Source organism: Crinia signifera, chromosome 4 (genome assembly GCF_055691185.1).
Source record: "Crinia signifera chromosome 4, ASM5569118v1, whole genome shotgun sequence".
NCBI lineage: Eukaryota > Metazoa > Chordata > Amphibia > Anura > Myobatrachidae > Crinia > Crinia signifera.
In genome coordinates this window covers 193,514,046-193,537,988 of record NC_139220.1, presented here as the reverse complement: position 1 = coordinate 193,537,988, position 23,943 = coordinate 193,514,046, and the positions used below count along the sequence as shown (strand labels likewise).

General features: G+C 44.1%; 1 protein-coding gene across 1 annotated transcript in view; it reads left to right on the top strand.

Annotated features, from left to right (window-relative positions):
• Positions 1-23,943, top strand: part of EXOC4 (exocyst complex component 4) — a 399,783-nt gene that overhangs the window by 274,713 nt on the left and 101,127 nt on the right. The window contains exons 12-13 of the mRNA XM_083183327.1: positions 10,094-10,230; positions 22,641-22,796. Coding sequence (XP_083039453.1) covers positions 10,094-10,230; positions 22,641-22,796 — 293 coding nt within the window. The remainder of the gene's footprint in view (positions 1-10,093; positions 10,231-22,640; positions 22,797-23,943) is intronic.

Genomic DNA, 23,943 nt, shown 5'->3' with positions numbered 1-23,943 from the left:
AACCAGGCCTGTGCTAGAAACAACACAGCAGACAGTGACACCACAGGCAGGGAAGAGGAACTACAGATGGGGCGTGGCTCATCTTTGCAGGGGATTGAGATGGCGACGCCAGCCGCCATCTTTATAGCGAGAAGGGGACGCACGCGCATGTCCCGCTTCCAGCGCTTCCCCCAGGTCACCGCCAGCTTGTCGGCGGTCATCCGGGGTCCCCTCCGCCTGCCCGCACCCCCCCCCCCCCCCCCCCCTTAACCCTGTCCATCTCCCTGAAGCGGAGACGGACAGGGTTCCCGTCGCCCCACCGACGGAGATTGAGACGCGTTGCACGCGCGTCTGTCAGATGGCGAGCCGGGCTGCTGGCGGATCGCCAGCGGTGACGTTCTGGCGATTCGCCAGCAAAGAAGAGCCCGGCCCCATCTGTACATAGGTTTTCAAATATGTCGGGTGCTAGAATGAACACTAATTATGCCAAACACCAAAATGCCTATTAAAAGTGATGCTACATAAGCTGCTTACCTACATGCTCATTGCCAAGGGTTCCATGCTCATTGCCAAGGGTTCCATGGTCATTGCCAGGGGTTCCATGCTTGTTGCAATGGGGGATTACATGCTCATTGCCAAGGGGGAAATACATGCTTGCGGTAACTGGGGAACAGCCGCCACCAGGCAGAAGTGACCGCCATTGACAGCCGGGCAGAGAGCGGGAGGTTGCCCGGCTGTATTCAGAGTGCTGCAGGTCCCGGCTATTTGAAATAATACCCCTTTCACACCAGAATATGCATTCCCGGGTTGGGCGCTTTTGCACCAGCCTAGTCCTTGCAGTTTCTGGTTCGAGAGGAGAAGGAACCCCCCCCCCCCCCCCCTTTAATTGGCTATCTTGTTTAACTGGCTATATCTTCGGAACCAACCAACTGACCCATTTACATGAGACCACTATCATATTGAAGAATTTTTGAGTGGGCTTCGGCACTGGCAACTGGCAGCCGTAGGAAACCGGGTAGGGGTCGGAATTAGCTGGCACCCTGTTATCCTTTGGGGAAAGCGTTCCAGCTTTGTGCCCCCATCAGGCAGAGTAGTCACCGTACTGTCCCCGCGATCTGCAGCTCTGTCCCTGGCAAGCCTAGTGAGTGCCTCTCACATAGCGCCGGTAACTGGCAGATCCCCCTGCACTGGCGGACACCGGTGGAGAGGCGATCATGCGGGTGTTGGTGGAGAGGTGCTCCATCTGCATGAGACGCACGACCGTCTCAGTAATTCTTGCAGCAGGGTACGGCAACCCTGTCTGTGTCCGCTTCAGGGAGACAGGGTTAGGGGTTCGGTAGCACGTGCGTCTCCTGCACAAAGGGGGGGGTGCGGGTGCAAGTGCGTCTCATGCACAATAAAGGACACATTTGCCAGTGCTCCATGTTATATACTGGCAAATGCCTCCTTTTCAAACCACCACTATCCACGCCAGCCCCAAGTGGGGCGAGCCCCGCGAGGGGATGTGTTGCGCATCCTCCCGACCTGTTCATACCCCCACTATCCACGTCGGAGTGGAGTTGATTTTATAAAGTCTGGCGAGTGCAGCGAGCTATCCAGCCCGAAGCGTGGCGAGCACAGCGAGCCCTGTGAGGGGACGCGTAAAACGAACCCGAAGCGTGGTGAGCGCTTGCAGAATACATGTCAAGTAATCCGTGAGGCTCGCCACGATTCAGGCTCGGTGGCTCGCCATGCTCGCCACACTTTATGAGATCAACTCCACGCCGACATGGATAGTGGGGGTATGAACAGGTCAGGAGGACGCATGCTGCATCCCCTCGCTGCACTCGCCACGCTTAGGGATGGCGTGGATAGTGTCTGTGTTTCAGGAACACATTCACACCTGTCATGTCATCCATCAGTGTTATCTGTGCTAACTGCGCAAGCTCCGGCTAGCTGCGAACGTACTGACTATGCTGGCTTCAGCTGCGGGAACACGACACTGATACTGACAAGGACACTGACTACGATGACTGCGCTGGCCGCAGGAACACTACACTGATTCTGACGGGCTGTGGGAATACAATACTGATTCTGCCAGGGACGCTAACTACGCTGGCCGTGGGAACACTCTGCTGATTCTGACAGGGACACTACGCTGACTACGTAACTGCCGCCGTGAAACTACTCAAGTACCAAAGTATTTTATAATGAATACCAGTAAACAGTGGAGGCACTGACAGATCAGATCAGTAGATGATGAATGGGTTGGCAATGAAGATCAACATCAGCTGCATTCAGAATGGATTGTAGTGTGAGAGTCTGTTCTTGGTAAGACTGTTGCAATAATCCATACAGGAGACAATAAATGCATGGATTAGTTCATGCGATGTCTTGAGCAGGGTATGATAGTTTTGATATGCTGTTTTAATCACTTTTTTATTGTTTGATTGCATTGCCAATAACAATAACATGAATGCAGCCTTTTGCTTTATAACCACGATTAACTATATTTAAAAACAGAAACACTTTTCTTTTAAATCTTGCACAGAAGCGTGGTAAATGCAGTGTGGTTAGTAGCCCAAGGTGTTCCCTAGACACTGACTGATTCTTATGATTTCTTCATATATATATATATATATATATATATATATATATATATATATATATATATATATATATATATATATATATATATATATATAACTCCGTACTATAGTCTGAATTAGCTGGTACCTACTATAGCACAATCTTGCTGCCAACTTCTCTAAACTCCGTCAATGTGACCATTCAAAGCAAGGTGACCTTCCCCTGAAATCACAAACTGTGCTCAGGTTTGCATGTTGGCGTAAAGGTGTAATTTAACTAACTAGCTAGGAACACTTTGCAATAAGTTTCTGGCAAGGTAGGATTTATCATGATTCCATCAGCTGAATCAGAAGTTTTCAACTCCCAGTGTGTGTTTAGAGGAGGACAGTGGGAGCTGAGTCAGCAGAAAGTGTCAATGTATAATGGATGATTAGCCGCAGCCCTTCCCTACAGACAGGTGATACTGCATGGAGCAGAACGTTCCAGCTTTTCCAGGTTGCCACCAGCAGCAGCTTCTTGCAACTGATGACATGTTGATTTATAGACGAGCATTTCTTCCCTAATGAGAGCTGCCACCTCGGGTCACTGGAGCCCCCTGCCGAAGAGACCCCGTCACTGACGACAGTGGGAATGAGTAATGTTGGAAAGTCTCTCGCTGGGGATTTAATGCATCTCAGCATCCTGGAAAGTAACTGTAGATAACTAGAGAATGAAGCACAGATGTGGCAGGCGTCTCACTATGCAGACACTATTTCTAACTTGATGGTCCACTTGGATTTAGTTTGGTGCAACGATGTTGATTACTCACATACAAATTCCATTTATGGTTGAATTGTATTCTTGATTTGCATTGTCTATATTTTTATTCTATAATATAGCCTAATGTTTCCCCAACCTCTGTACTCAAGGCATGCTAACAGTCCAGGTTCCAGGGATATCCATGCTTGTGCACAGGTTGTTAAATTAAGATAACGGAGATACTAATTAAGTCACCTGTGCTCAAGTATCAAGTGTCTATCCTTAAAACCTAGACAGTTGGGAGTAAATTTACTAGAGATTCTAAAAATTAAGAGGTGAAGTTGCCCATAGCAACCAATCAAATTCTGTCTATCGTTTCTCTATTTCATCCTAGAAAATGATAGACCTTATCTAGTTGGTTTACTATGGACAACATCCGCTCTTTTCATCTTTAGAAGCTTTAGTAAATTGATCCCTTAGGGCCAGATTGCAGAGTGATAAACAGCCAGCCAATCAGCTGCTAACTGCCATGTGACAGACTGGATTTGCAAAATGACAGGTAGGAGCTGATTGGTTGGTTGTAGAGTGGCCAATCCCAGGATTTTGGCTTAAAATCACCGGGATTTAAATTGCGCAAATGTGTGTTTTTTCTTTTCTTTTTCTTTTTTTGAATGCCGGGCAGTGCTGACTATCAGGCGGCTCAGATGCTGGCCCTCAGCTGTGCGCAGAGTGACATCAGAAGTTACGCTGAGCAACCCAACAGCCACGTCTGACCGCTGAGTCTACTGCCCACCTCCCTCATCAGCATGCCTGCTCTCCAGCCAACCAGCCTGCCACCTGATCCTCACACATCGGGGCTCCAGCCAGGTCTTCATGCAGCCGCATCTGCCCACCTGATCACCGTGCTGGTTCTATGCCAGTAGTTACTATGGCGACGATGTCCAGGGATTCCATTTCCATGGACCAATGAAATGACGTTAGCGCGCACATAATACGGCCGCACAAGGGTCTTAATAGAGAAACCAATCTAGCAACACGCAGAGAGACGCTAATACTCACCATGGCGACGACGTCCACGGACCTCGTCCTTAGAGGAGAATGCAATTACGTCAGTACGTAAGGGAATACTGACGGATGAGACGGCGCTGCCAAGGCAGACGCACAATACAGACAACGTAAGGCGGAGTTGTGAGTACGCCAGAAAGGGGGGGGTGTGACTGACAGCAGAGATGACCATTGGGAAGGGATTGTACATTCCACACTGGTCCAATTAGATGAGAGCTGCCGACACCCGCGAAAACGAACAGGTACAAAAACACGTTATTGAGCTGATAGCACACACTGGTGAACAAGCCCGCAGGCGAAACGCGCGTCCAGGAACAGGCGAGACTGTCACGGAGGGGACTATTGGGTGCTGATAGAGGATCCCCGGAATCCATATAACGCTAAGTTGATTTTCAATTGATTTGCTCTACACATTGGTTGTAACATTGTATGTGGTAACCCTGTATGTGCATAGGGGATGTATCCCTACCAATAGAGTTTGAGCTACTATCATAAGTGAATGAATTGTGTGGAACTAGAGCAGATACAAATCAGGCTTCTGTAAGAGGACTTAGCTACAAGTGTAATTCCCTATTGAGGGACTGTCATCTACCTATATCTTGCTATATAAGGGACTCTCATTGGTCACAGGACCAGATTGATCTCCTGCGCTGGTAAATCCAACAGGGGTGACACTGTACCTGGGTCTCAACAGCAGATCCCTGTTCCTCTTCCTTCCACTGATCCGACCACAGGTCTCCACTATAATCATACCCTCATCTGGTCCGTTCACTGTCTATATGACACACGGCCAGATAGTAGGAACGATTGGAGACTAAGGGAAATCAGCTAAATTTCAATCTTTGTATCTATTTCGTGAAATCTAGGGATTCTCCTCTGATAACATAATTAATAGTGTATATATATACCCAGCACTATAGCAATGTAGGCAATTTTGCCCTAAGTACCACAGGACTATATGCTGTGGTAAACCCGCCGTGACAGTAGCCTGATAAGAGCCACATATTTCGCCAAACCATTTTATCCTTCTCTTCACTTGTCAAACATATGTATGTGTTGACAAAACACTTCTTTTAGCACCTTTTATGAATCTCTCTTATAATAGAGATTGATATATATTTTTTATGTCACTCCAATAATTTTTTCAGCCAAGATATTCCGATGCCTCAAGGGAGAATATCCCAATATTGAAACCATTCTGATCAAGGCTGACACATTCACAAAATTTGGTGCCTTAAAATCTAAGTACCAAATTCTTTTTGTACCTTTTCATCACCCTATCACAATATTGCATCAGAAAATATAAAAATTTATTGTCTGTATAGCGTCTTCATTTAACAAGTGACCGTAGTGTGGTGACCAGTGTGGGTTCCTTCATATTGTGATATATATATATCATCACAAATCTATAATTATAAAAAGCTGTGCCCCGACAAAGAGAGTCATCCTTTTTTCTTTTGTGTGTAAGTACACCGTGCTGGTTCTGCAGGCAACTCAGGTGGGGCATCCATGGGAGCCAGTCCATTCTTGGATTCATGGGATTGATCATTTTTCAATTCCAAATCACAGGATTGGCATCCCTGGTTGGCTGTTTATCACTCTTCATTTTATCACTTTTTGAATCTTGATCCATCCATTGCATTTAGTGTCCCTTCATGATTGTGGCTGGATACCTGTGATATGACTTGATCACTTTTTCTGCAGTGTACAAAACAAATATTTTCTTGCTAATTAATTTCTGTTTTAAATAAATGTCAGTAATTATTTGTTATAACTTGTGCTTCCAGTTTTATGCATGGAACTGTCTTTAGATTTATGCTAATTGTAAAGTCTCAAAACTAATTATTAGAGAAAAAAAAAATTTTTCTAAAAACCCATCAGTGATCACATATACTGTATATGTTCTATAGCGTATACTCATTAGACAGGTAATCACTTTTTCAGAACGGCTAGGTCCCCAGGGGCTTGCTGCACTGAAATAGGCTACTGCTTTAATAATTTACATCTTCATAGCCTGGCTGCAGAAAGAACTACAGGGGACTGGCAACGGAGGGCGTCTCATGCGTCGGTGGCGGATGGTGATTCTATCGCCAGGAGCAGCTCCAATGGGAGCTTCTCCATCTGTATAAAAGTAGAGGAGCCATGCATCCCTTTTATGCTTTTCTGAGAAGTAGCGGCTTCAGGACACTGCACCTGGCACTACAGGAGCAGAAAGTCTGGCACCACAGGGAAATGTAACTCCAGCACCCAAGCATGAAGTCTAGCAGAGCACCCTGGGTGCATAGGATGCTGGCAGACCCAGCACCTGGCATGAAGGCAGTGCTGGTGTATTGCATGAGGCTACAATCTGTGTATGACTTCACTCCCTGTCCTGCTGGAAAGTAAATGTTTAGTAAGCGGGTGGTGTGTGGACGTGCAGTATTATGGTGCAGAGTCAAGTGTGGGTCCAGCTGTTAATACAAATGGGAGATGGAGGTGCCACAATTTAACATTCTGCACTCAGTCAATGTGGATGGTTGGAAGGGAAGGAGGTACAGCTGCTACTTTACTAAAAGTGGGTTCACTGACACAAATTTTAGTGAAGACAGTCATTTACAGTGTTACTCATTCGGTACCTTATTCCCTCCCTTCCCTTAGCATTTCCTGCTCCTACCCCCCTCCTTGCTCCACAGTACTGCCCAGCTGATATCTAGGCTTATCCCTTCTCTACCCCAACACTGACTGCCTCTAACCCCCTCCTTGCTCCCCAATTCGTCCCAGTTTCTGCTCTATCCTCTTCCTTCCCCAAGCACTGCCCTAACTGATATCTACACTTTATCTTTGTACGTGGTACCTTATTGTCCCAGGTGCCATGTACACTTCCTACCCCAACTGTCACATACCCCTGGCTACTTTCCTGCCCCAACTGTTACCTGCTTCCAGCACTGTTCAACCTGCCACATGGCCCCAGCACTGTCCCAATGCTTTCTGTCTTGTGTTTGCCTTCTCCTGAGCAAACAAAACCCCCACTCAGTTGTTATACTGAAACCGTGGGCGCACCACCAATCATTGACTATTAGAATTCACTCATTATAGTCCTCACGTTGGTCTCCTTAAAAACAAAATTAAATAAATGTCAGTGCGGCTCCAAACCCCACCCTGTGATTCTCACACCTCCTACTCCCTGCCCCTTCACTGCATCTGCTGACTATGTGAATGGAATGTAATAAGCATTTGTACTGGAAAATTAGTAAACTAACTTAAGTTTACGCAGCGTCTGCCCGCTGAGTCTAATTCCCACCCACCTGCCTCATCAGCGTGCTGGCTCTGCCCAGCTGCCGCTCGGCTGTGCGCAGCATGACATCAGAGGTCACGCTGTTCTACCTAACAGACGCGTCTGCCCGCTGATTCTACTGCCTGCCCAACTGCCTCATCAGCACGCCCGCTCTCCCATGGTGTATGTGTATGGCATGCGAGGTGGTCTGATGCAATTTGTGGAGTTCAAAAAGCATAACTTATCCTGGGTCCCAGAAACATTAGCGTAGGACTCCAATTATTTTAAATTGTGGGGTCCCTATAGGCCCATACACACTGGGCGACTTTGAACTGAAAGTCGCTCAAAACAGCAGGTGTGTATGGCTCGGCGATGAGCACTGCTGCGCGCTCCCGCAACATCGCTGGGAAAGCCATTCATCTGCTTGTTATACCAGCAGATGAGCGGCTTTCAGGACGGCTTTGCATAGCGCTCCGCTATGCAACACCGTCCCCCCCCCCCCTCCGTCGCCGCGGGCAGGGGGAAAGCCGCTCATTGTGTATGCACTGAGCGGCTTTCCCCGCAGCGATGAACGATATCATCGCTGTCCATACACGCTAGTCATAGTCGCCCAGTGTGTATGGACCTTTAGACTCACAAATTTATCTTTATTGTGGCTGTTTGCAATTTCTGCCCCATGACATTTCTTGGTTTTATTTTGTTTGGTAATAGACATGAAGGGAATGCAATATTGTAAGAACTGGTACTTTAGGAATGCCACTTAATTTGTACAGTAGGTATAATGAGAGCGACTTTCTAATGCTTCATTGTTGTGACAGTTTGTATTTGTCAGTTACAAATATTGACTCACATATAATGTAAAATATACTTTTTACCTTTACCTAGTTACTAGGTAGGTAAGTGGTTGTGCTTACAGAGCACCATAATTAATTTCTCTTTTGCCAATTGTCTCTGTTTACCCTTATTAATAAGTAATAATTTTCTTGTTGTAAAGAAGTATGGCATATTGGCATAATGCCACAGGCATGAGTGTCGCATCATTATTGGTCTTTTCCAATTTTGTAGTATTGTCAGAGAGAGAGATATTCGTGGCAAATGGCATTTTCTATCAAATCAAATATAGCTCCCCATACAGTACCTTTTTAATATAATGTATGATCCCATGATTCCTCATAAATGCTTTGGCCTGAGTATGTGGTGTCTGAGGAAATTTTTGATGCATACTCCCTTATTTTCCAAACTCGTGAACAATCCTTACTAATTAGATTCAACAAAAGTATCCTCTTTATAATTTTGCACTCTGTGATACATGAAATATATGTATAATCTATGTGATAAATACATTTTCATTGCATTGTTTAATGTTACATTGTGTGGTCAATTGTAGTGCAGGAAAATATGCCGGCGCTATATACTGTGAGTAACCGTTAATAAATAAATAAATAAATAAAGCTATACACATTACAATCATTACATTTGTTAATTGCTGTATCGCCTTATCTTTCCCCATATTAGCAACTGACAGGCCGAGAAGGTCAGATGATGGTGCTGACTTGCTGACAGCATTTTCAGGCAGAAATTATACCGAAAAGCCGGGTTGCACCCTGGACTTTAGACCTGGCTCCAAGCTGGGTGCGACTCTGCTTTAAACTCGCCTCCCGACCCGACATAATGCCCGGGGGTGGCCATCACTGGGAGATCAGAGCACCTCCCAGTGCCGCTTTTCCATTGCAGTGAACGGGTCCTGGGTAGGATTTTTTTTCAGTTCCACGTTTACACCGACGATGACCCGGGTCCATGAGGCAAAAAACCCTGGTTTTTGCAGCGGTGTAAAAGGGGCATAATACTTGGTTGTATTTAAACACATAACCCCAATCACAGAATAACCATATTTGGCCAGCACAGAAGGCTAAAGTTGCAAAGAGTTGGCATAGCACGTGCCGATGACCTTTCTTACAAAGGCCAATATCATAGTCCTCATTCAACCAGATCTTTTAACCTGGCAGCTCAAATAAACATTATTCTGCACTTCTATGTAAGAATAAATGGATCATTTGACCAAATGTATTAATTGAAGTAAATTATGAGTTTTCTGCTTTTCGTAATGGGCTGTTGAGGTAAGAACCAGGAGCGTTGGGGGATTACTAACTAAAAGGGCTCAGATTTCTGGGTAGAGATGGGTGTCCGGGGACAGCTGTTGAGGAGCACGAATGCATCACAGTGGTGCACATAGTATTTTTCATTGATCATTTATTTTATTTTTTTAGAGAGGAGGTATGGCCCCACCTTCCATTTTTGGCCACATCCTCTCCTTAACCTTCATTCTTCCCACATCTTAAACACTGTGTTTAAAAGAAAAAAAGCATTACTATATTGTTACTAGTGTGTAAATATAGATAATAATGTATTGAGAAAATATTTGTGCACAGACATAACATCAGTATGTGGTTGGGATTTTACTGATATGCAATAATATTTTGTTTTCTCAAGAGTACCGTTATTGTGGAGAAGAGTATCCAGGACCTTATGAATTTGATGCGTGACCTAAGTGTTTACTCGGATCAGTTCCTAAACATGGTGTGTGGGAAGCTACAGGATTATAAGGACACCTGCGGTACTGCATTCCGGTAAGTTTCCTCAAGGAGCATGCACATGGTGCAATTTTGACTATGCAGCCTTGAACTTCCTAGAGCCCAGAACCACGATATTCACTATACACACGGTGCAATTTTCGCTATGTACGAGTTTAGCTATAGACATTTTTGACTATACTAGAAATATGTTGTACACATTCTGGTCAAAATTAAGCTCCCTGCATAGTCATTTTTTTCTTGCGGTGACTGATATTGGCATCGCAAGCTGTATACACACTGTATGATATATGCAAAACAGAGGGGGTTTGCAGGTGCACTATGCACTCCCTACTGCTAACATATATTCCTTTTATATTTTATTTATGAGGTTGTTAGCATACATTTGGCCAAAGATATGTACCTGCCCACCACATTAAGGTCACCTCTTTAGAGCAGGTCCCTAGCACTAAGGGGTTCATGCCTGGGGTGCAGGGCACCACCAAACCAGTCCAGCAAAAGCACCTGCAAACCCCCTCTGTTTTGCATATAGCTAAAAATCTCAGTAAGGTAGCACCTCTCATTTCAGGGTGTGCAGTCTAGGGCCCCCTCTTCCTATATAGTCTATATTGTGTATTCTTACACACCTGAAGCCTGAGATGGCTTATTCCTAGATTAGCACCCCTCCCCCACCCCCCTCAAATGTTTTTAAGCAGGGACTAGCAATGACTGCACAACTGTGATCAAGGCATAATTTCAAGTAAGTCCTAATACTTTATAAATGTCAGTTTTCTTGGGGTAAATGTCTGGGTGCTGGGCCCGTCTGGCTGGACCACTTCAGGGCATCGCTACTTTACACATAGACTCAACATATCATAATTTTTTCTATGTATGTCTTTTTTATATGTGTTTTTCACATTTTTTTACTTTTGACACACCCTTTATCACTATTAGTTGAATTCACATGCCCTATCGTCTATGACACTTTAAAATATAGCTTAGAAGTGTAATAAAGTGTATTTATGTGATGCCCTGGGGTGGTTTTGCTGGACTGGTTTGGGGGTGCCCTGCACCCCAGGCATGAACCCCATAGTGCTATGGATCTGCTCTAAAGAGGTGACCTTAATGTGGTGGGCAGGTACATATCTTTGTCCAAATGTATGCTAACAACCTCATAACTGAATTATAAAAGGAATATATGTTAGCAGTAGTGAGTGCATGGGGCAGTTGTTTCCAGGAGAGGTTGGTGTTCCTTAAATGCTGCTTACAGTAGGGTTAGTCACATTTCATTATTTATTCATTTATTTTGTTTTGATTTCTTCTTGAGTAGAATGCGACATAGTTAATATTAATTAAAGCCGTAACAGAAGTACTGTTTCCCTATATCCTACTACATAAGTACAGATGTGTTTGCATAAGCCACATGGCCCAGCTTGTGAACCCTTTTACACTTTCCTCCCGACCCGACATAATGCCAGGGGGTGGGGTGTGGTGTCACGGGGGGGGGGGGGGGGACAGGTCTTGGGCCGGGGCTGGGAGATGAGAGCATCTCCCAGCGCCGGCTTTTCCATTGCAGTGAACAGGTTCCGGGTCACGTCGAACTGGGTTACACGTTTACACTGCACAGTGAGCCGGGTTGAACTCGTGTTCAACCCAGCTTGCTACCTGGGTAGAAATGCTGGGTTTAACGCCCCGTGTCATTTCAAATGGGTGTGTTTACACTGCCTTCAATCCCAGGTTTTAACGTGCTCCTGTACAAAAACACAGGTTATTTAGGCTGGTGTAAAAAGGGGTATTACTGGACATCTTTTCATTGCAGGAATATTGGTAGACACTTCTCTATAGAAATGTATGCTTATATGCAGATATTTATGGATTAATAAAGGCATATTAACTATAACTAGCAAATGAGAATTTTCATTGGGTATGTTTCATTGTTTTAATTATATAGCCAGAAACCTTACAAAAAGGATTATATCTTTGCAAAATTATTGATCATATTCTTTCATAAAGAAAAAAACGAAGCAAGAAAACAAATGCGTATAAATGGAAATATTTGTCTGTTTTAATTGCATCTAAGCCTTAAATATTAAACTGGTCATTACCAAGTTTTACCCTGAATCTCCCGTGGCAGTGTGTGCGCAGGGGATACAATCTATTGATTTATATCCTTTCTATATTATTCCTCTTAACTACTTAGTTAAGACCGGTATTATGTATTGACCTCGACATAACTAAATCATGAAGTCTTAAAATGGATTCAGTGTTTAGTATATCGCTTGGGACCTGCAGAACTTAATTAGCTTTGCATGCTGGATACTAGGAAAAAGCAATTACACACACACACATGCTATGAACAATCTATATTTTATAGTTTATGTTCTAGATGAACACCAAGCTATTTATAAACTCTGGCAAGCATTTACATGTGATACCCTCTGGCTCTCAAAGGGCTCAGATTGAAATTATATGTTCATTATGTTAGTGCATTCATAAATGTAAAACGAGAAATCAAATTATTGGTGATAGCTTTGATGATTGGATTAACGAAGTACGTTGAGAGCTGTAGTGCTAATAGAATATCTAGAATGCAGTCTTCACACAGACAGATATGATAATCGCTCCACACACGCTGATCCATTCATGTGGAAAACGCTGTTGCTGTGTTTTACTACTTACTACATTATTTGTTTATACATGGCTCACATTATATTTATTTATTTATCTACAGTTTCTTATATAGCGCAGCATATTCCGTTGCGCTTGACAATTGGATATAAATGTCATTTTTTTCTTAACAATTACTTTTAAATTACCATAAGTTTGTAAGGTAGACCGCAAAAAGGTTGAAAACCATTAGGTCAACATGTCATTAGGTCGACACAAGCATTAGGTTGATATGGTCATGGTCAAAAGGTAGTCATGGGGCTTTTCACATTTTTTTTGTTTCAAATATCAACACCCCTCGCGTGGCTCGCTGCACTCGGCACACTATCTTATTCTCCCACCTAGCCCTAGTGGATGGTAGGGCAAGAAAAACCGCCTGTTGGCTCCCAAAAAAGTGAAAAACCCCATGTCGACCTTTTTGCATGTTGACCTTTTGCTGTCTACCCATTTTGTCTACCTTTTTGCTGATACTGTTTTAGTGTATGGTTAACGCTAGTAGTGCACATGTTACCTCCCTTAGGTCATATGATTCAGCATCTCTCTGTTGAGAACATCTGGTATCATTACTGACCCAGGGAAATGTGTTTGCTCACTCAGGGCGGTATTCAATGAGCCTGATTCGCCATGTTTTTATGGCGAATTTGTGCTGTTTGGCGAATTTCTGACTAAAATGGTGAATCACCCTATTCAATGACCACATGGCGAATACATTTCAAGGTTTTTTTCACCATGATTCACCGAGTAGCAATCGCTATCTTTTTATGGTGAAGTGGAATGTGAACTTTTAAAATAAAGTGTTTTGTTTTTTACATTTAGTGTCAAAAAATCAGGAATTTTATTTTGAGGAGGGGCATGCTATTTTTATTCATGTGCTGTAAGCACATGAATATATATTTAGCCGCTCATTACATATTCATATATTCACTGCACCCGATCGTTACGATCGGGTATAGTGAATATACGTCCCCTGCTGGCACCACCGGGGGGCAGCCTGTGCTGCCTGGCACCCGGGGAGCCCACCTACCCCCCACAAAGTTCTGGGGCAGGCAGAGAGACTTCCATCTCTTTGCCTGCCACCGTCCTCAGGCTCCCTGCGGCAATCGCCGCAGGAGCTCATATTCGTCAGTCAGGGGCAGCGAGCCCCTGACACGTTGAATACCGGAGCCCGCCGGCTCCGGAACGTGGCGAATGTGCAGCGAATCCTAAAAAGGATTCGCTGCACCTCGCAGGTATTCTCATTGAATACTGCTCTCAGTTATGCTTGATTAAAGACATCCTTAAAACATGGCTTATTGGATATATTTGAGCAGGGATGGCCCTCCAGCTTTTGTTGAACTACATATCCCAGCATTCCTTGCAACAGTTTTAGCAGGGCCAAATAGCAAAACTGTAACAGGGCATGCTGGGATGTGTAGTTTAACAACGGCTAGAGGGCCGAAGGTTCCTCAACCCTGTATTAGCGGAATAGAAGTGAAAATGAATACAGAAATCATAGGAAATTCTTACCTTTGGTTGTCACCCAGGGGCCGGACTGGGACCAGAAATCGTCCCTGGCATTTTGAGCACACAGGCCCACCTGCGGTGGGTGGGACCATTGCACGGCAAAGGAGGCGTGGCATTACACATCATGGAACACACCATAATGCCCATTACAGAAGATGACAATCCATTATGCCATTTACACATTTTATCACACCGTAAAGCCCATTTCATATAAGGGTAGTAGTACATTTATTGGTACTTGTTTCCTATCTGGGCGCCCACGATTGAAATCGCGGGCATCGGGGGTAAAATCGGGGCCATCGCGGCCGATAAAAAATCGGGTGCGATGTGCCAGACGCGATGCCCGCGATTTTCCCATAGAGAACAATGTTAAATGCCTCAATTTACCCGCGATGACCGCGATTTACCATAGGAAACAATGTTAAATGGATCAATTTCCCCAAATTATCATAGGGAACAATGGGAAATGGGGCAAAAACACCCCTGAACATAAAAATGTCCCCCCAAAAGTAGTTGACGCCACCCCGCCATCAATGTGAACCCGAAGCGTGGCGAGCGCAGCGAGCCCGCGAGGGGCGGCGGTACGCGTCCTCCGACCTTTTCATGCCCTACTATCCACTAGGGCGTGGAGTGAGAATAGAATAGTGTGGCGAGCGCAGCGAGCCCGAAGCGTGGCGAGCGCAGCGAGCCCCGCGAGGGGACGCGGATACCTTCACAGGTAAACGCGTCCCTTCGCGGGCTTCCCAGGTGTCCGCGTCGCCATGGACACCTGGGAAGCCCGCGAGGGGACGCGTATAACTGTGAAGGTATCCGCGTCCCCTCGCCACGCTTCGGGCTCGGTGGCTCGCTGCGCTCGCCACACTATTCTATTCTCACTCCACGCCCTAGTGGATAGTAGGGCATGAAAAGGTCGGAGGACGCGTACCGCCGCCCCTCGCGGGCTCGCTGCGCTCGCCACGCTTCGGGTTGGCGTGGATCGTGGGGTGGCGTAAACAATTGGGGGGGCCATTTCAGAGTTCAGGGTAACTATTTGGGCTCTAAGGCCCATTTAACATTGTTTCCTATGGTAAAATCGGGTCCATTGAGGCATTTAACAGTAAAATCGTGTCCATCGGGCCTTTTTACATTGATTCCTATGGCAAATCGGGAGCATCGCGTCGCGGGCATCGCGGGTACATTTATGGCCGGCCGCGACGCGACCGACGCGATTTCCATGTTTAACATGGGTTTCAATGGGAAATCGCGGGCATCGCGTCGGTCGCGTCGCGGCCAGACATAAATGTACCCGCGATCACCACGACGGGCGCCCAGATAGGAAACAAGTACCCATTTATTTATAAGGCGCCACAAAGTGTCCGCAGCGCCGTACATAGCAAACAAAAAATAAATTACAAGGTAACGTACAGGGTGTGATGATAAAATACAGCATAAATAGGAGTACAGCTGGTAGAACTAAAATCAGCATCAGTTCTAAAGTAGGTGTGGAAATTGTCAAGGAGACTGAAGATGAAGTAGAGGAAGGGAAGAACCGGGCAGGAACACTGGTGAGGTAAATAGGTAGGGTGCGTACGTGAGGAAGGAGGGCCCTATTCATAAGAGTTAACAGACTAAAAGGAGGTGGGTGGACGAACGAAAAACAATAGGATGGAGGGGTAGATGGAGGGGTAGGGCAGGCAGAATAGGAGGAGCAAAAGAGGTTAGGAGGAGGAGGGATAGGCTAAACGGAGAAGTGGGTTTTGAGGGAGCGCTTGAAGGAGGTAAGGGAATCAGAAAGCCTGATGGGTGGCGGGAGGTTGTTCCAGTGCAGGGGGGGCAGCGCGAGAGAAGTCTTGGACAGGGGAATGGGAGGAGGTGATTAGGTGAGAGGTCAGTCAGCGGCGGAGCGAAGAGGACAGGAGGGAGTGTGGATAGAGATCAGTGAAGAGAGGTAAGGAGCGGTGGAGGAATAGAGAGCTTTGTACGTGGTAGTGAGGAGTTTAAAGAGAACCCGGAAAGGAATGGGGAGCCAGTGAAGAGATAGACAGAGGGGGGAGGTGGAGGTAGAGCGGCGGGAGAGAAAGATAAGCCTATCAGCAGCGTTAAGAATGGATTGGAGAGGGGCGAGAGGTAGCCCAAGGCTATACAATTCATTATGCCCATTGCACATTGGTTGCACACACTAATGTATGCCCATTTATACATTGTGCCTTTAGCACAATGTAAAACTGTCAATTTACCTTGGATGCACTTGGCAATGATCAGGCACATGGACAATGTAAAGGTCACGATTGCAGCCTCTGTCCTAACAATGGTATCCATGTTATATTGCGGCCAGTAATGAGGTTCAGCTGCAGGAGTGAAGTTCCTCAGTCGCTTCTCCACATATAGCGCTGCCACGCAAGAAAAGGAGGCATTATTGATGCCCTTGCCTGGGGGACAGCACCAAATAATGGATTTGTGATAGAGCCCACACTTTGTCATCCCTGGTATTAGTGCTGCTGCGTTCTCGGGAGGAGACGGGGACAGGAACTGCAAAGATCACTGGCTGTAGGAGGGGAGAGCGGGAAACGCTGCCGGTTCGCACAGCGCCCAGACTCTGCCACTATTGTCTGTATGTAAACTACTCAGACTGATGGAGCTGCGTCATGACGTCATATGCGCCATGAAGTGCTCAGGCTGTCTGCTCAGCACAGGGACACCGACAGAGGAGGCGGTGCTGAGCTGACTAGTTCAACTAGGATGGTGAAAATCGGCCCATCTGGCCACCGGCCCTTCTGTCATTTGCCAGAAGGGCCAGGTGGCCAGTCCGGCCCAGTTGTCACCCATGTTATTCATGGATGTCCATAGGCTTTTCTACTGATAGGGCCATTTTTGGCATTTTTATTTGTTCACTACCCCCCTGGTGATTTTCAAATGCCCAAAACCTACAAATACACCAAAAGGATCATTGTTAGAATGTGAAAAAAGCATTTGACAGAATTATATTAACAAATTTTCACATTCCTTTAGTATGTTTAATACAATTATAGCCTTAATAAAACAACTTCATGTAAGCTTTACCGATTATATTCACTCTGCTTTTACATTATTTTCTAACTGCAGTTCATTTCTGTACAAAATGTCTTATTACTGTATGCAATTATTTATGCTTTATAGGGCCTTTCCCCTAAAAATAAACAAAGGGCAGTGATTGAGAACACTGGCACTCCAGCTGTTGTTGAACTACACATCCCAGCGTGCCCTGCAACAGTTTTAGCATGGCCAAATAGCAAAACGGTTGCAGGGCATGCTGGGATGTGTAGTTCAACTTCTGGAGTGCCAAGGTTTTTTTATAACTGGCATAGGGTATTATACCCTGTTGTGCAGCAAGAAACCCATACCCTTATTACAACAAGTTTCCATTTTTCCTATGGTGAAAAATAATTGGCTGTTCTGTTAGGCTTAGAAGCACAAATAGTTACATATGGCATAGTCTTCCATGTGCCTTCTGGTGGCATAGTTTTCACAAGACTATGTGGTTTATTGTCCTTGCTCTCAGTAACCCGTTAATCACATAAAAGTATGTTTCTGGTATTGTTTACCACTAATTGGATTTTTCACTAAAATATGAGGAAGAGTACAGTCGCTAATGAATACTATTAGCTGTGGTTACTTTTAATGATGGCAAATGTCCACTGCACTGTCTCTTGGGCTGTTTTGAACTCGTGTCTCATTATATCCATTATTCAAATATTTCTTTGGGGGGTTTTTTTCCTCCATTTTATTTCTTGACACAAAATCTGTTTTGTAATCAAAAGGCTCCAGTTTATATTAGAGCTGCGTAAGGACCAGTGTTTGCCATGGTTTTACTATCTTATGTAGAAAGCATTATCAATTGCATCAGTTTATTAGATACAGTTTAGATGAAAGGAAAAATACCCAAAGGGAGGAAAAGTAAGCAGGATAACACACAGTAGCATCAATTGGCTGAAAACAAAAAGTGCAACACAGATATAGATATACCCCCCCCCCCCCCCCCCCCAAAAAAAAAAAAATCATGGGTGTACAGGGTTTACAAATCAGACAAATCAGTGCAGATTGACCAGATTATGGGCCTTATTCTGGTTGACTCTTTGGAAATGCGCGTTCGTTCGGAAATGCCCGAACGGAACGCACGGCAGACATTCTAAGAACACAGGTCATCCGCATCCGTTCGGACGGAGTCTCTATGAAGAGGGAGTGTCTTCATACTACATCCAAACGTGGGTGGGAACTCAAAGATTCTGGACGGTCTTACTGCGTCCAAACGGACGGGAAGCTGATCGTACGCACTGAGTTGGTGTATGTGCGCAAACCTCAGTAATCTATTCAGAAGTCATGCTTCAGCAACATAACACTTACCCAATTAGGGTACCTCATAACATATATATTATTTTTAAATGTAATCAATTACTTCCTAATTGACACTTAAACACATTACTTGCACTTTAGATTAACCCTTACATCATGTTAAGTTTTATTACTTCATTCTTGCCCCTTTACCTGTCTTAGTGGTTCCAATTGAACCTGTGAAAAGTGTTTAATTAATCACTAATGACTAGAGGAGTGGATTGTATTGTGCTCAGCTGCGAGTGTTTAAGGTGCGGGCGTACTAATTGGGCGATCCGAACACCTAGTGCATGAACCATTGCCCTCCGAGAAGTGAAAGCTGCTTATTGACACCGAAGATTTCTGCCGTGTTGGTTCGCTTGCGCTCGGAGTCCAGTACGAATGCACGCCTACCACTGTTCGTGCACTCCCACTTGTATGCCCAGATTTACGCCCACTTTTGCCCACTTTGAAACCGCGTCCTTGTGTACGCCCACATGATGCCCATATTTCCCGAGGGAGTTCGGTGGACATTTTGTAGATGGTATTGCTGAGAACGAGTGCGAAGACACTGCGTTGCAGCTAAAAATCGCCGTCCGAAAGAATTCGGAACGGACCACACCAACCAGAATAAGGCCCTATGCTATGAATCTGTCCAACCACAGATTGCATAGCATATATCTGTAATATACATTTTAGTAGTAAAAATTATTAAGACAGTTTATCATTGTAGTCCATTTCACTGCCGCTATGATAATGTGAAAAGTAATTTGTGTGGTGTAATAGGTAGTAAAGTTGAGACACAAAGGATTTGTTGAAATAGAAACACGGGGAAAAAAAAGCAGAGAATTTATATAAACCTTGTCCCAAATGTCCTGAGTTGTCTGGTAGGAACACAAAATACAATTTTTTAAAAATAATTTCCCTTTCATGCTATGTGCCCAACTTGATCTTCATACCACTTTTCCGACCTAATCAAAATCCCACTGTCGTATTAGGCCCAACCAGATTATGTGGGGTATTCAATCCGGTCTCCCAACTGTCCGAACGTGCCGTTAGTTGGAATCCCAGGCCATTATCAGATGAATCAACAGTAACTCGACAGCCGAAATTCAGTGTTCCGGCTGTTGAGTGTCAGTCCGCAGATCGGCAAAAAGCGGCCACAAATCGTCAATAAAAGGTTGTGATTTAGACAATCCAGGCCATTTCTGACAAAACAGATCTGACTTTTTAAAACTCAGATCTGACACCCTTCAGTACTGCTTTTAATGGCAGTATTGAAGCACAGATTGGACACCCCCCCCCCCCCCCCCTTAGTCTGGCCAATCTGTAACAGCTACTGTTAAAGAAGCATTTAATAATGAAGATTCAGTGATACCATGATGTCACAGTGGACATTTGTTAACTAACCCTAATGCCCTGACCCTAATACTCTCATTCTTAACCATAAAAGGAAGACTGGATGGACCATATGGTTCTTATTTACCACCATGTTTAATGTTTCTATGAGATTAGGGGTGGGATGTACTAAAGAAAACTGCTCCAAAAACCAGTTATTTTAAGGCTTCAGCCGCATATCTCATATAGAATTTCAGGCAATAATTACCCTATAGAAGCCTATATGGCGGTCGATACGGAACCAATCTCATTCCTCCCTGCAGCTCCTGCATCGCTGTACTAATCACATATTTTACTACATATGCAATTAGTACATATTTTCCTACCCTCCTGCACTCTGCAGGAGATTTCCTTAAATAGCATTAATCTCCCTGACTCCATGAAGAGTGTAGAAATCTCCCTGAATTCACCTAATCCAAATTAAGTGGGTGTTACAATTTTTGGGAAAAAAAAACTAGAAATCAGAGAAATACCCTGATTGGTCAGTACATCCTGCCCTAAATGAGAGATTTACCTAAAGTTTGAGATTTAAACATTGAGTTTGAATGTATTTTTGTCAAAATTGCATTCTCTGATAAACTGTTATTTGTATTCATATGCGAAAAATAGCAAGTTGAACTAAGTTTGAATACATTTTCTTTCTAAAATCTGCCAGAGTACAACTGGTACAATATATGCATAAAAACAAGAAAATGGCTTCCATAATTATCACAGTGCCACATCTCCTCTTATAAAGGGTATGAGGTTTGCATGTCACAATCCCAGCTTTATCTCCTAGGTAACTGAAATGCTTTATGCAGATTGGTGAATTTGCATAAAGGAATGCTGTAAACTAGATGAGAAATAATTGATATTCTATTTGAATTTGACAGATCATAGCACATGACCCAAAATATAGGTCTTGACTCTTGCCCTGTAACATGTATGTTCAGATTGTCCTATCAGTAAAACACTGCAGCTTTGAATGAACTTGACTCATCCTCAGGGGGGGATTGGGATTGAGAAGCAGCCTGGGAAAAGTATGATAGCAGCCCTAATGGGGCGGAGTCTTTTGAGCGGGTGGGGTCGGTTGAGGGGGGTGGAATTACTCCTCATTGGGCCTTTTTTTTTGAGTTGCACACAATTGCGTCTTTTCTTGCATCTTTTCTGCAGTTGCATCTACACTACTTTGTTCCTGTGACAGACCCCTCTATACCCACCACTACATTAGTGACCCCTCTATACCCACCACTACATCCCTGACCCCTCTATACCCACCACTACATCCCGACCCCTCTATACTCACCACTACATCCCTGACCCCTCTATACTCACCACTACATCCCCGACCCCTCTATACTCACCACTACATCCCCGACCCCTCTATACTCACCACTACATCCCCGACCCCTCTATACCCACCAGAAAAACATACATTACCATGTCTCCAAAATCGCACCATGTCTCCAAAATCACAAAATTTGCACATTTTCATGACTAAAAATCACACTATATCACTTTTTTTTTGCCGCATATTCGCATCTCATTAAAGTCAAATTCTTCACAAAAAAATGTGATTTTGAAAAATGCGATAAGGTGCGTTTTCAAAATCTTACTAAAAATCGCATTCTATTAAATTTCGCCCCTTGTGTCCATTAACACAGCACAGGTAATTCACTAGGTATGATGCCAATAATCATTCACCCATCACCCACAGCATTCTCCGACATAAATTCTCCTTAGATCTGCAAGTGTTTGCAAATGAATGAGCATGCTCTTACTGGTCTTGTTTATGTTAGCATGGTTATGACCAAACCATATGCCATCTATCTGGAGGTAGGAGGAGACAAATCTGCAAAGGTCCATAAAGCACAGTACTCTGCATCAGTCGCAATGTGTTATTTACCTGATAAGTCTTATAATCACAAAATGTAAATTTATTTTAAAAATAGAAATGTAAAACTATATATTAGTTTTTTGAAGTATGTTCGATATCTTTGCATAAGTTTGTGTGAATGAAAATAGGTTTTATTTGAAGCTGGAAAATGAAGTACAGCTATTTTACCACCAAGTGTAGTAACATATCGCTTTGTGGACTAAACTCCCACCTTCGTGATTTTTTAGTACCTCTCTTTAGCCTAAGGGGTGGCCTCCACAGCTGCATTACAGTAAAAAAGCGGTATTTGCATGCTGACGCTGTGATACACTGACATGGTCTGCCCCAAGTTAGTGCACGTCCAATCATAGTACATTCACAATGAATTGTGCATGTTTAAAAATGTGTCCAGAAGATGACCACTATTAGACTCCTCATGCCGTCCTCTTTCAAGGAAGAAAAGTTATGAGCTCAGCGGTCAAAAAAGTTTTGACTATACGTGCAACAGAGATGAGCTTTTCTTTTTTTTTTTTTTTCTTTTACTAAATGAAGACAGAAAGCCAACTGTCTGGTTAAATATGCAGCTTCAGTGAAATATGGACTTTGCTACATAAAAGCTAGTGTAATGGAAGCATTCATTTTCCTTTAGAAACATATGTCATTGTTTTCCAACACCCGTGTTGTTGCTCCAAAATATAATAGTTGTTTTCCCTCCTAGGAGTATAGTTCAGTCGGATGAAAAATTGGTGATCAGTGCTTCCTGGGCCAAAGATGATGACATCACCAGGCTTTTAAAGTCGCTCCCTAATTGGTTAAATATGACTCAGCCTAAACAATTAAGACCCAAAAGAGAAGACGAAGAAGATTTTATACGGTAAATCATTTTCTTGTTCACTGATTTTGCTGGTGCGTCCAAATTTGAGTGCTAAAATGCCACCCTCAACTAAAACCGTTCTTATTTCATGAATGTAATGTATGGCGAAAAGCAATATATTGGGGCTAATAATTATTCATTTTTATGACATTAACATTGTGCTTTTAGGTAATCAGTACAGTATTTACCAATTAACCAAACTCTATGCAACAGCTTCCTCTTGGGTTGAATTAGCAAATAACTGCAAACACACTAAACACAGGTGATGGTGCTGATATCCATAATCTATACATATATATAGGTTCCTGATGGTAGAAAATATCGAAGTAATGCTTACATATTTTAACAGGGGATTCTAGTTTTCCCAATGAGTTTAATAGTCACATATTTTGCAGTGCCAGACAAGCCTGCCATAAATGTAATGTGGAAACATACAGCTTTAGTAATGGCAGAATTACTGCAAATGTGCATTCTAAGTGAGCAGGTGTTCTTGGAATAAGAGGTGTTTATTGCTGGTCATTGGTATTTGCTTATCATGCATTCAGCCTGATTCAACTGCGGGCGTAATTCCAATTCATATTAATTTTAATGATGGATCTGCAAGGCATCGCAGGTTTGCAGCCACCCTAAATTGAACAGAGCCGCCAGCTGAAGACATCACAACATGCTCAGCAACTGTGTACTCTGATGCATAATGCAGCCTGTAGTGCTGTTTACATACATACAATGCTCCCTGTAGTGCCACTTAAACATACTGCCCCCACTAGTGCTGCTTACACACCTAATGCCCCTAGAAAGACTTACCAACCTCCATGCTCGTTGCCAGGGGTTTATTGCTTGTTGCCTTGGGGTTGCATGCTTGTTGCATAGAGGCGTTCCCTGAATCCGGCACTTCCGTGAACCAATGGCCATGCTATGATCCTGACAGGTGATTTACCACCCCGCACCACTGATTGTCTCACAATGGACTCCAAAATGTAAACTCTGCTGACAACATGGGGCATATGGTACGAAGACCAGAATGAAAGCCTTATATCTGAACATTCAGCAGTTACTTGGTGTGACATTATGCTCACATTCTGGTCTTAATACATATATAAATCCTTCACCAATTAGCAGGCAAAGATTAATGTGAAGAATATTGTGT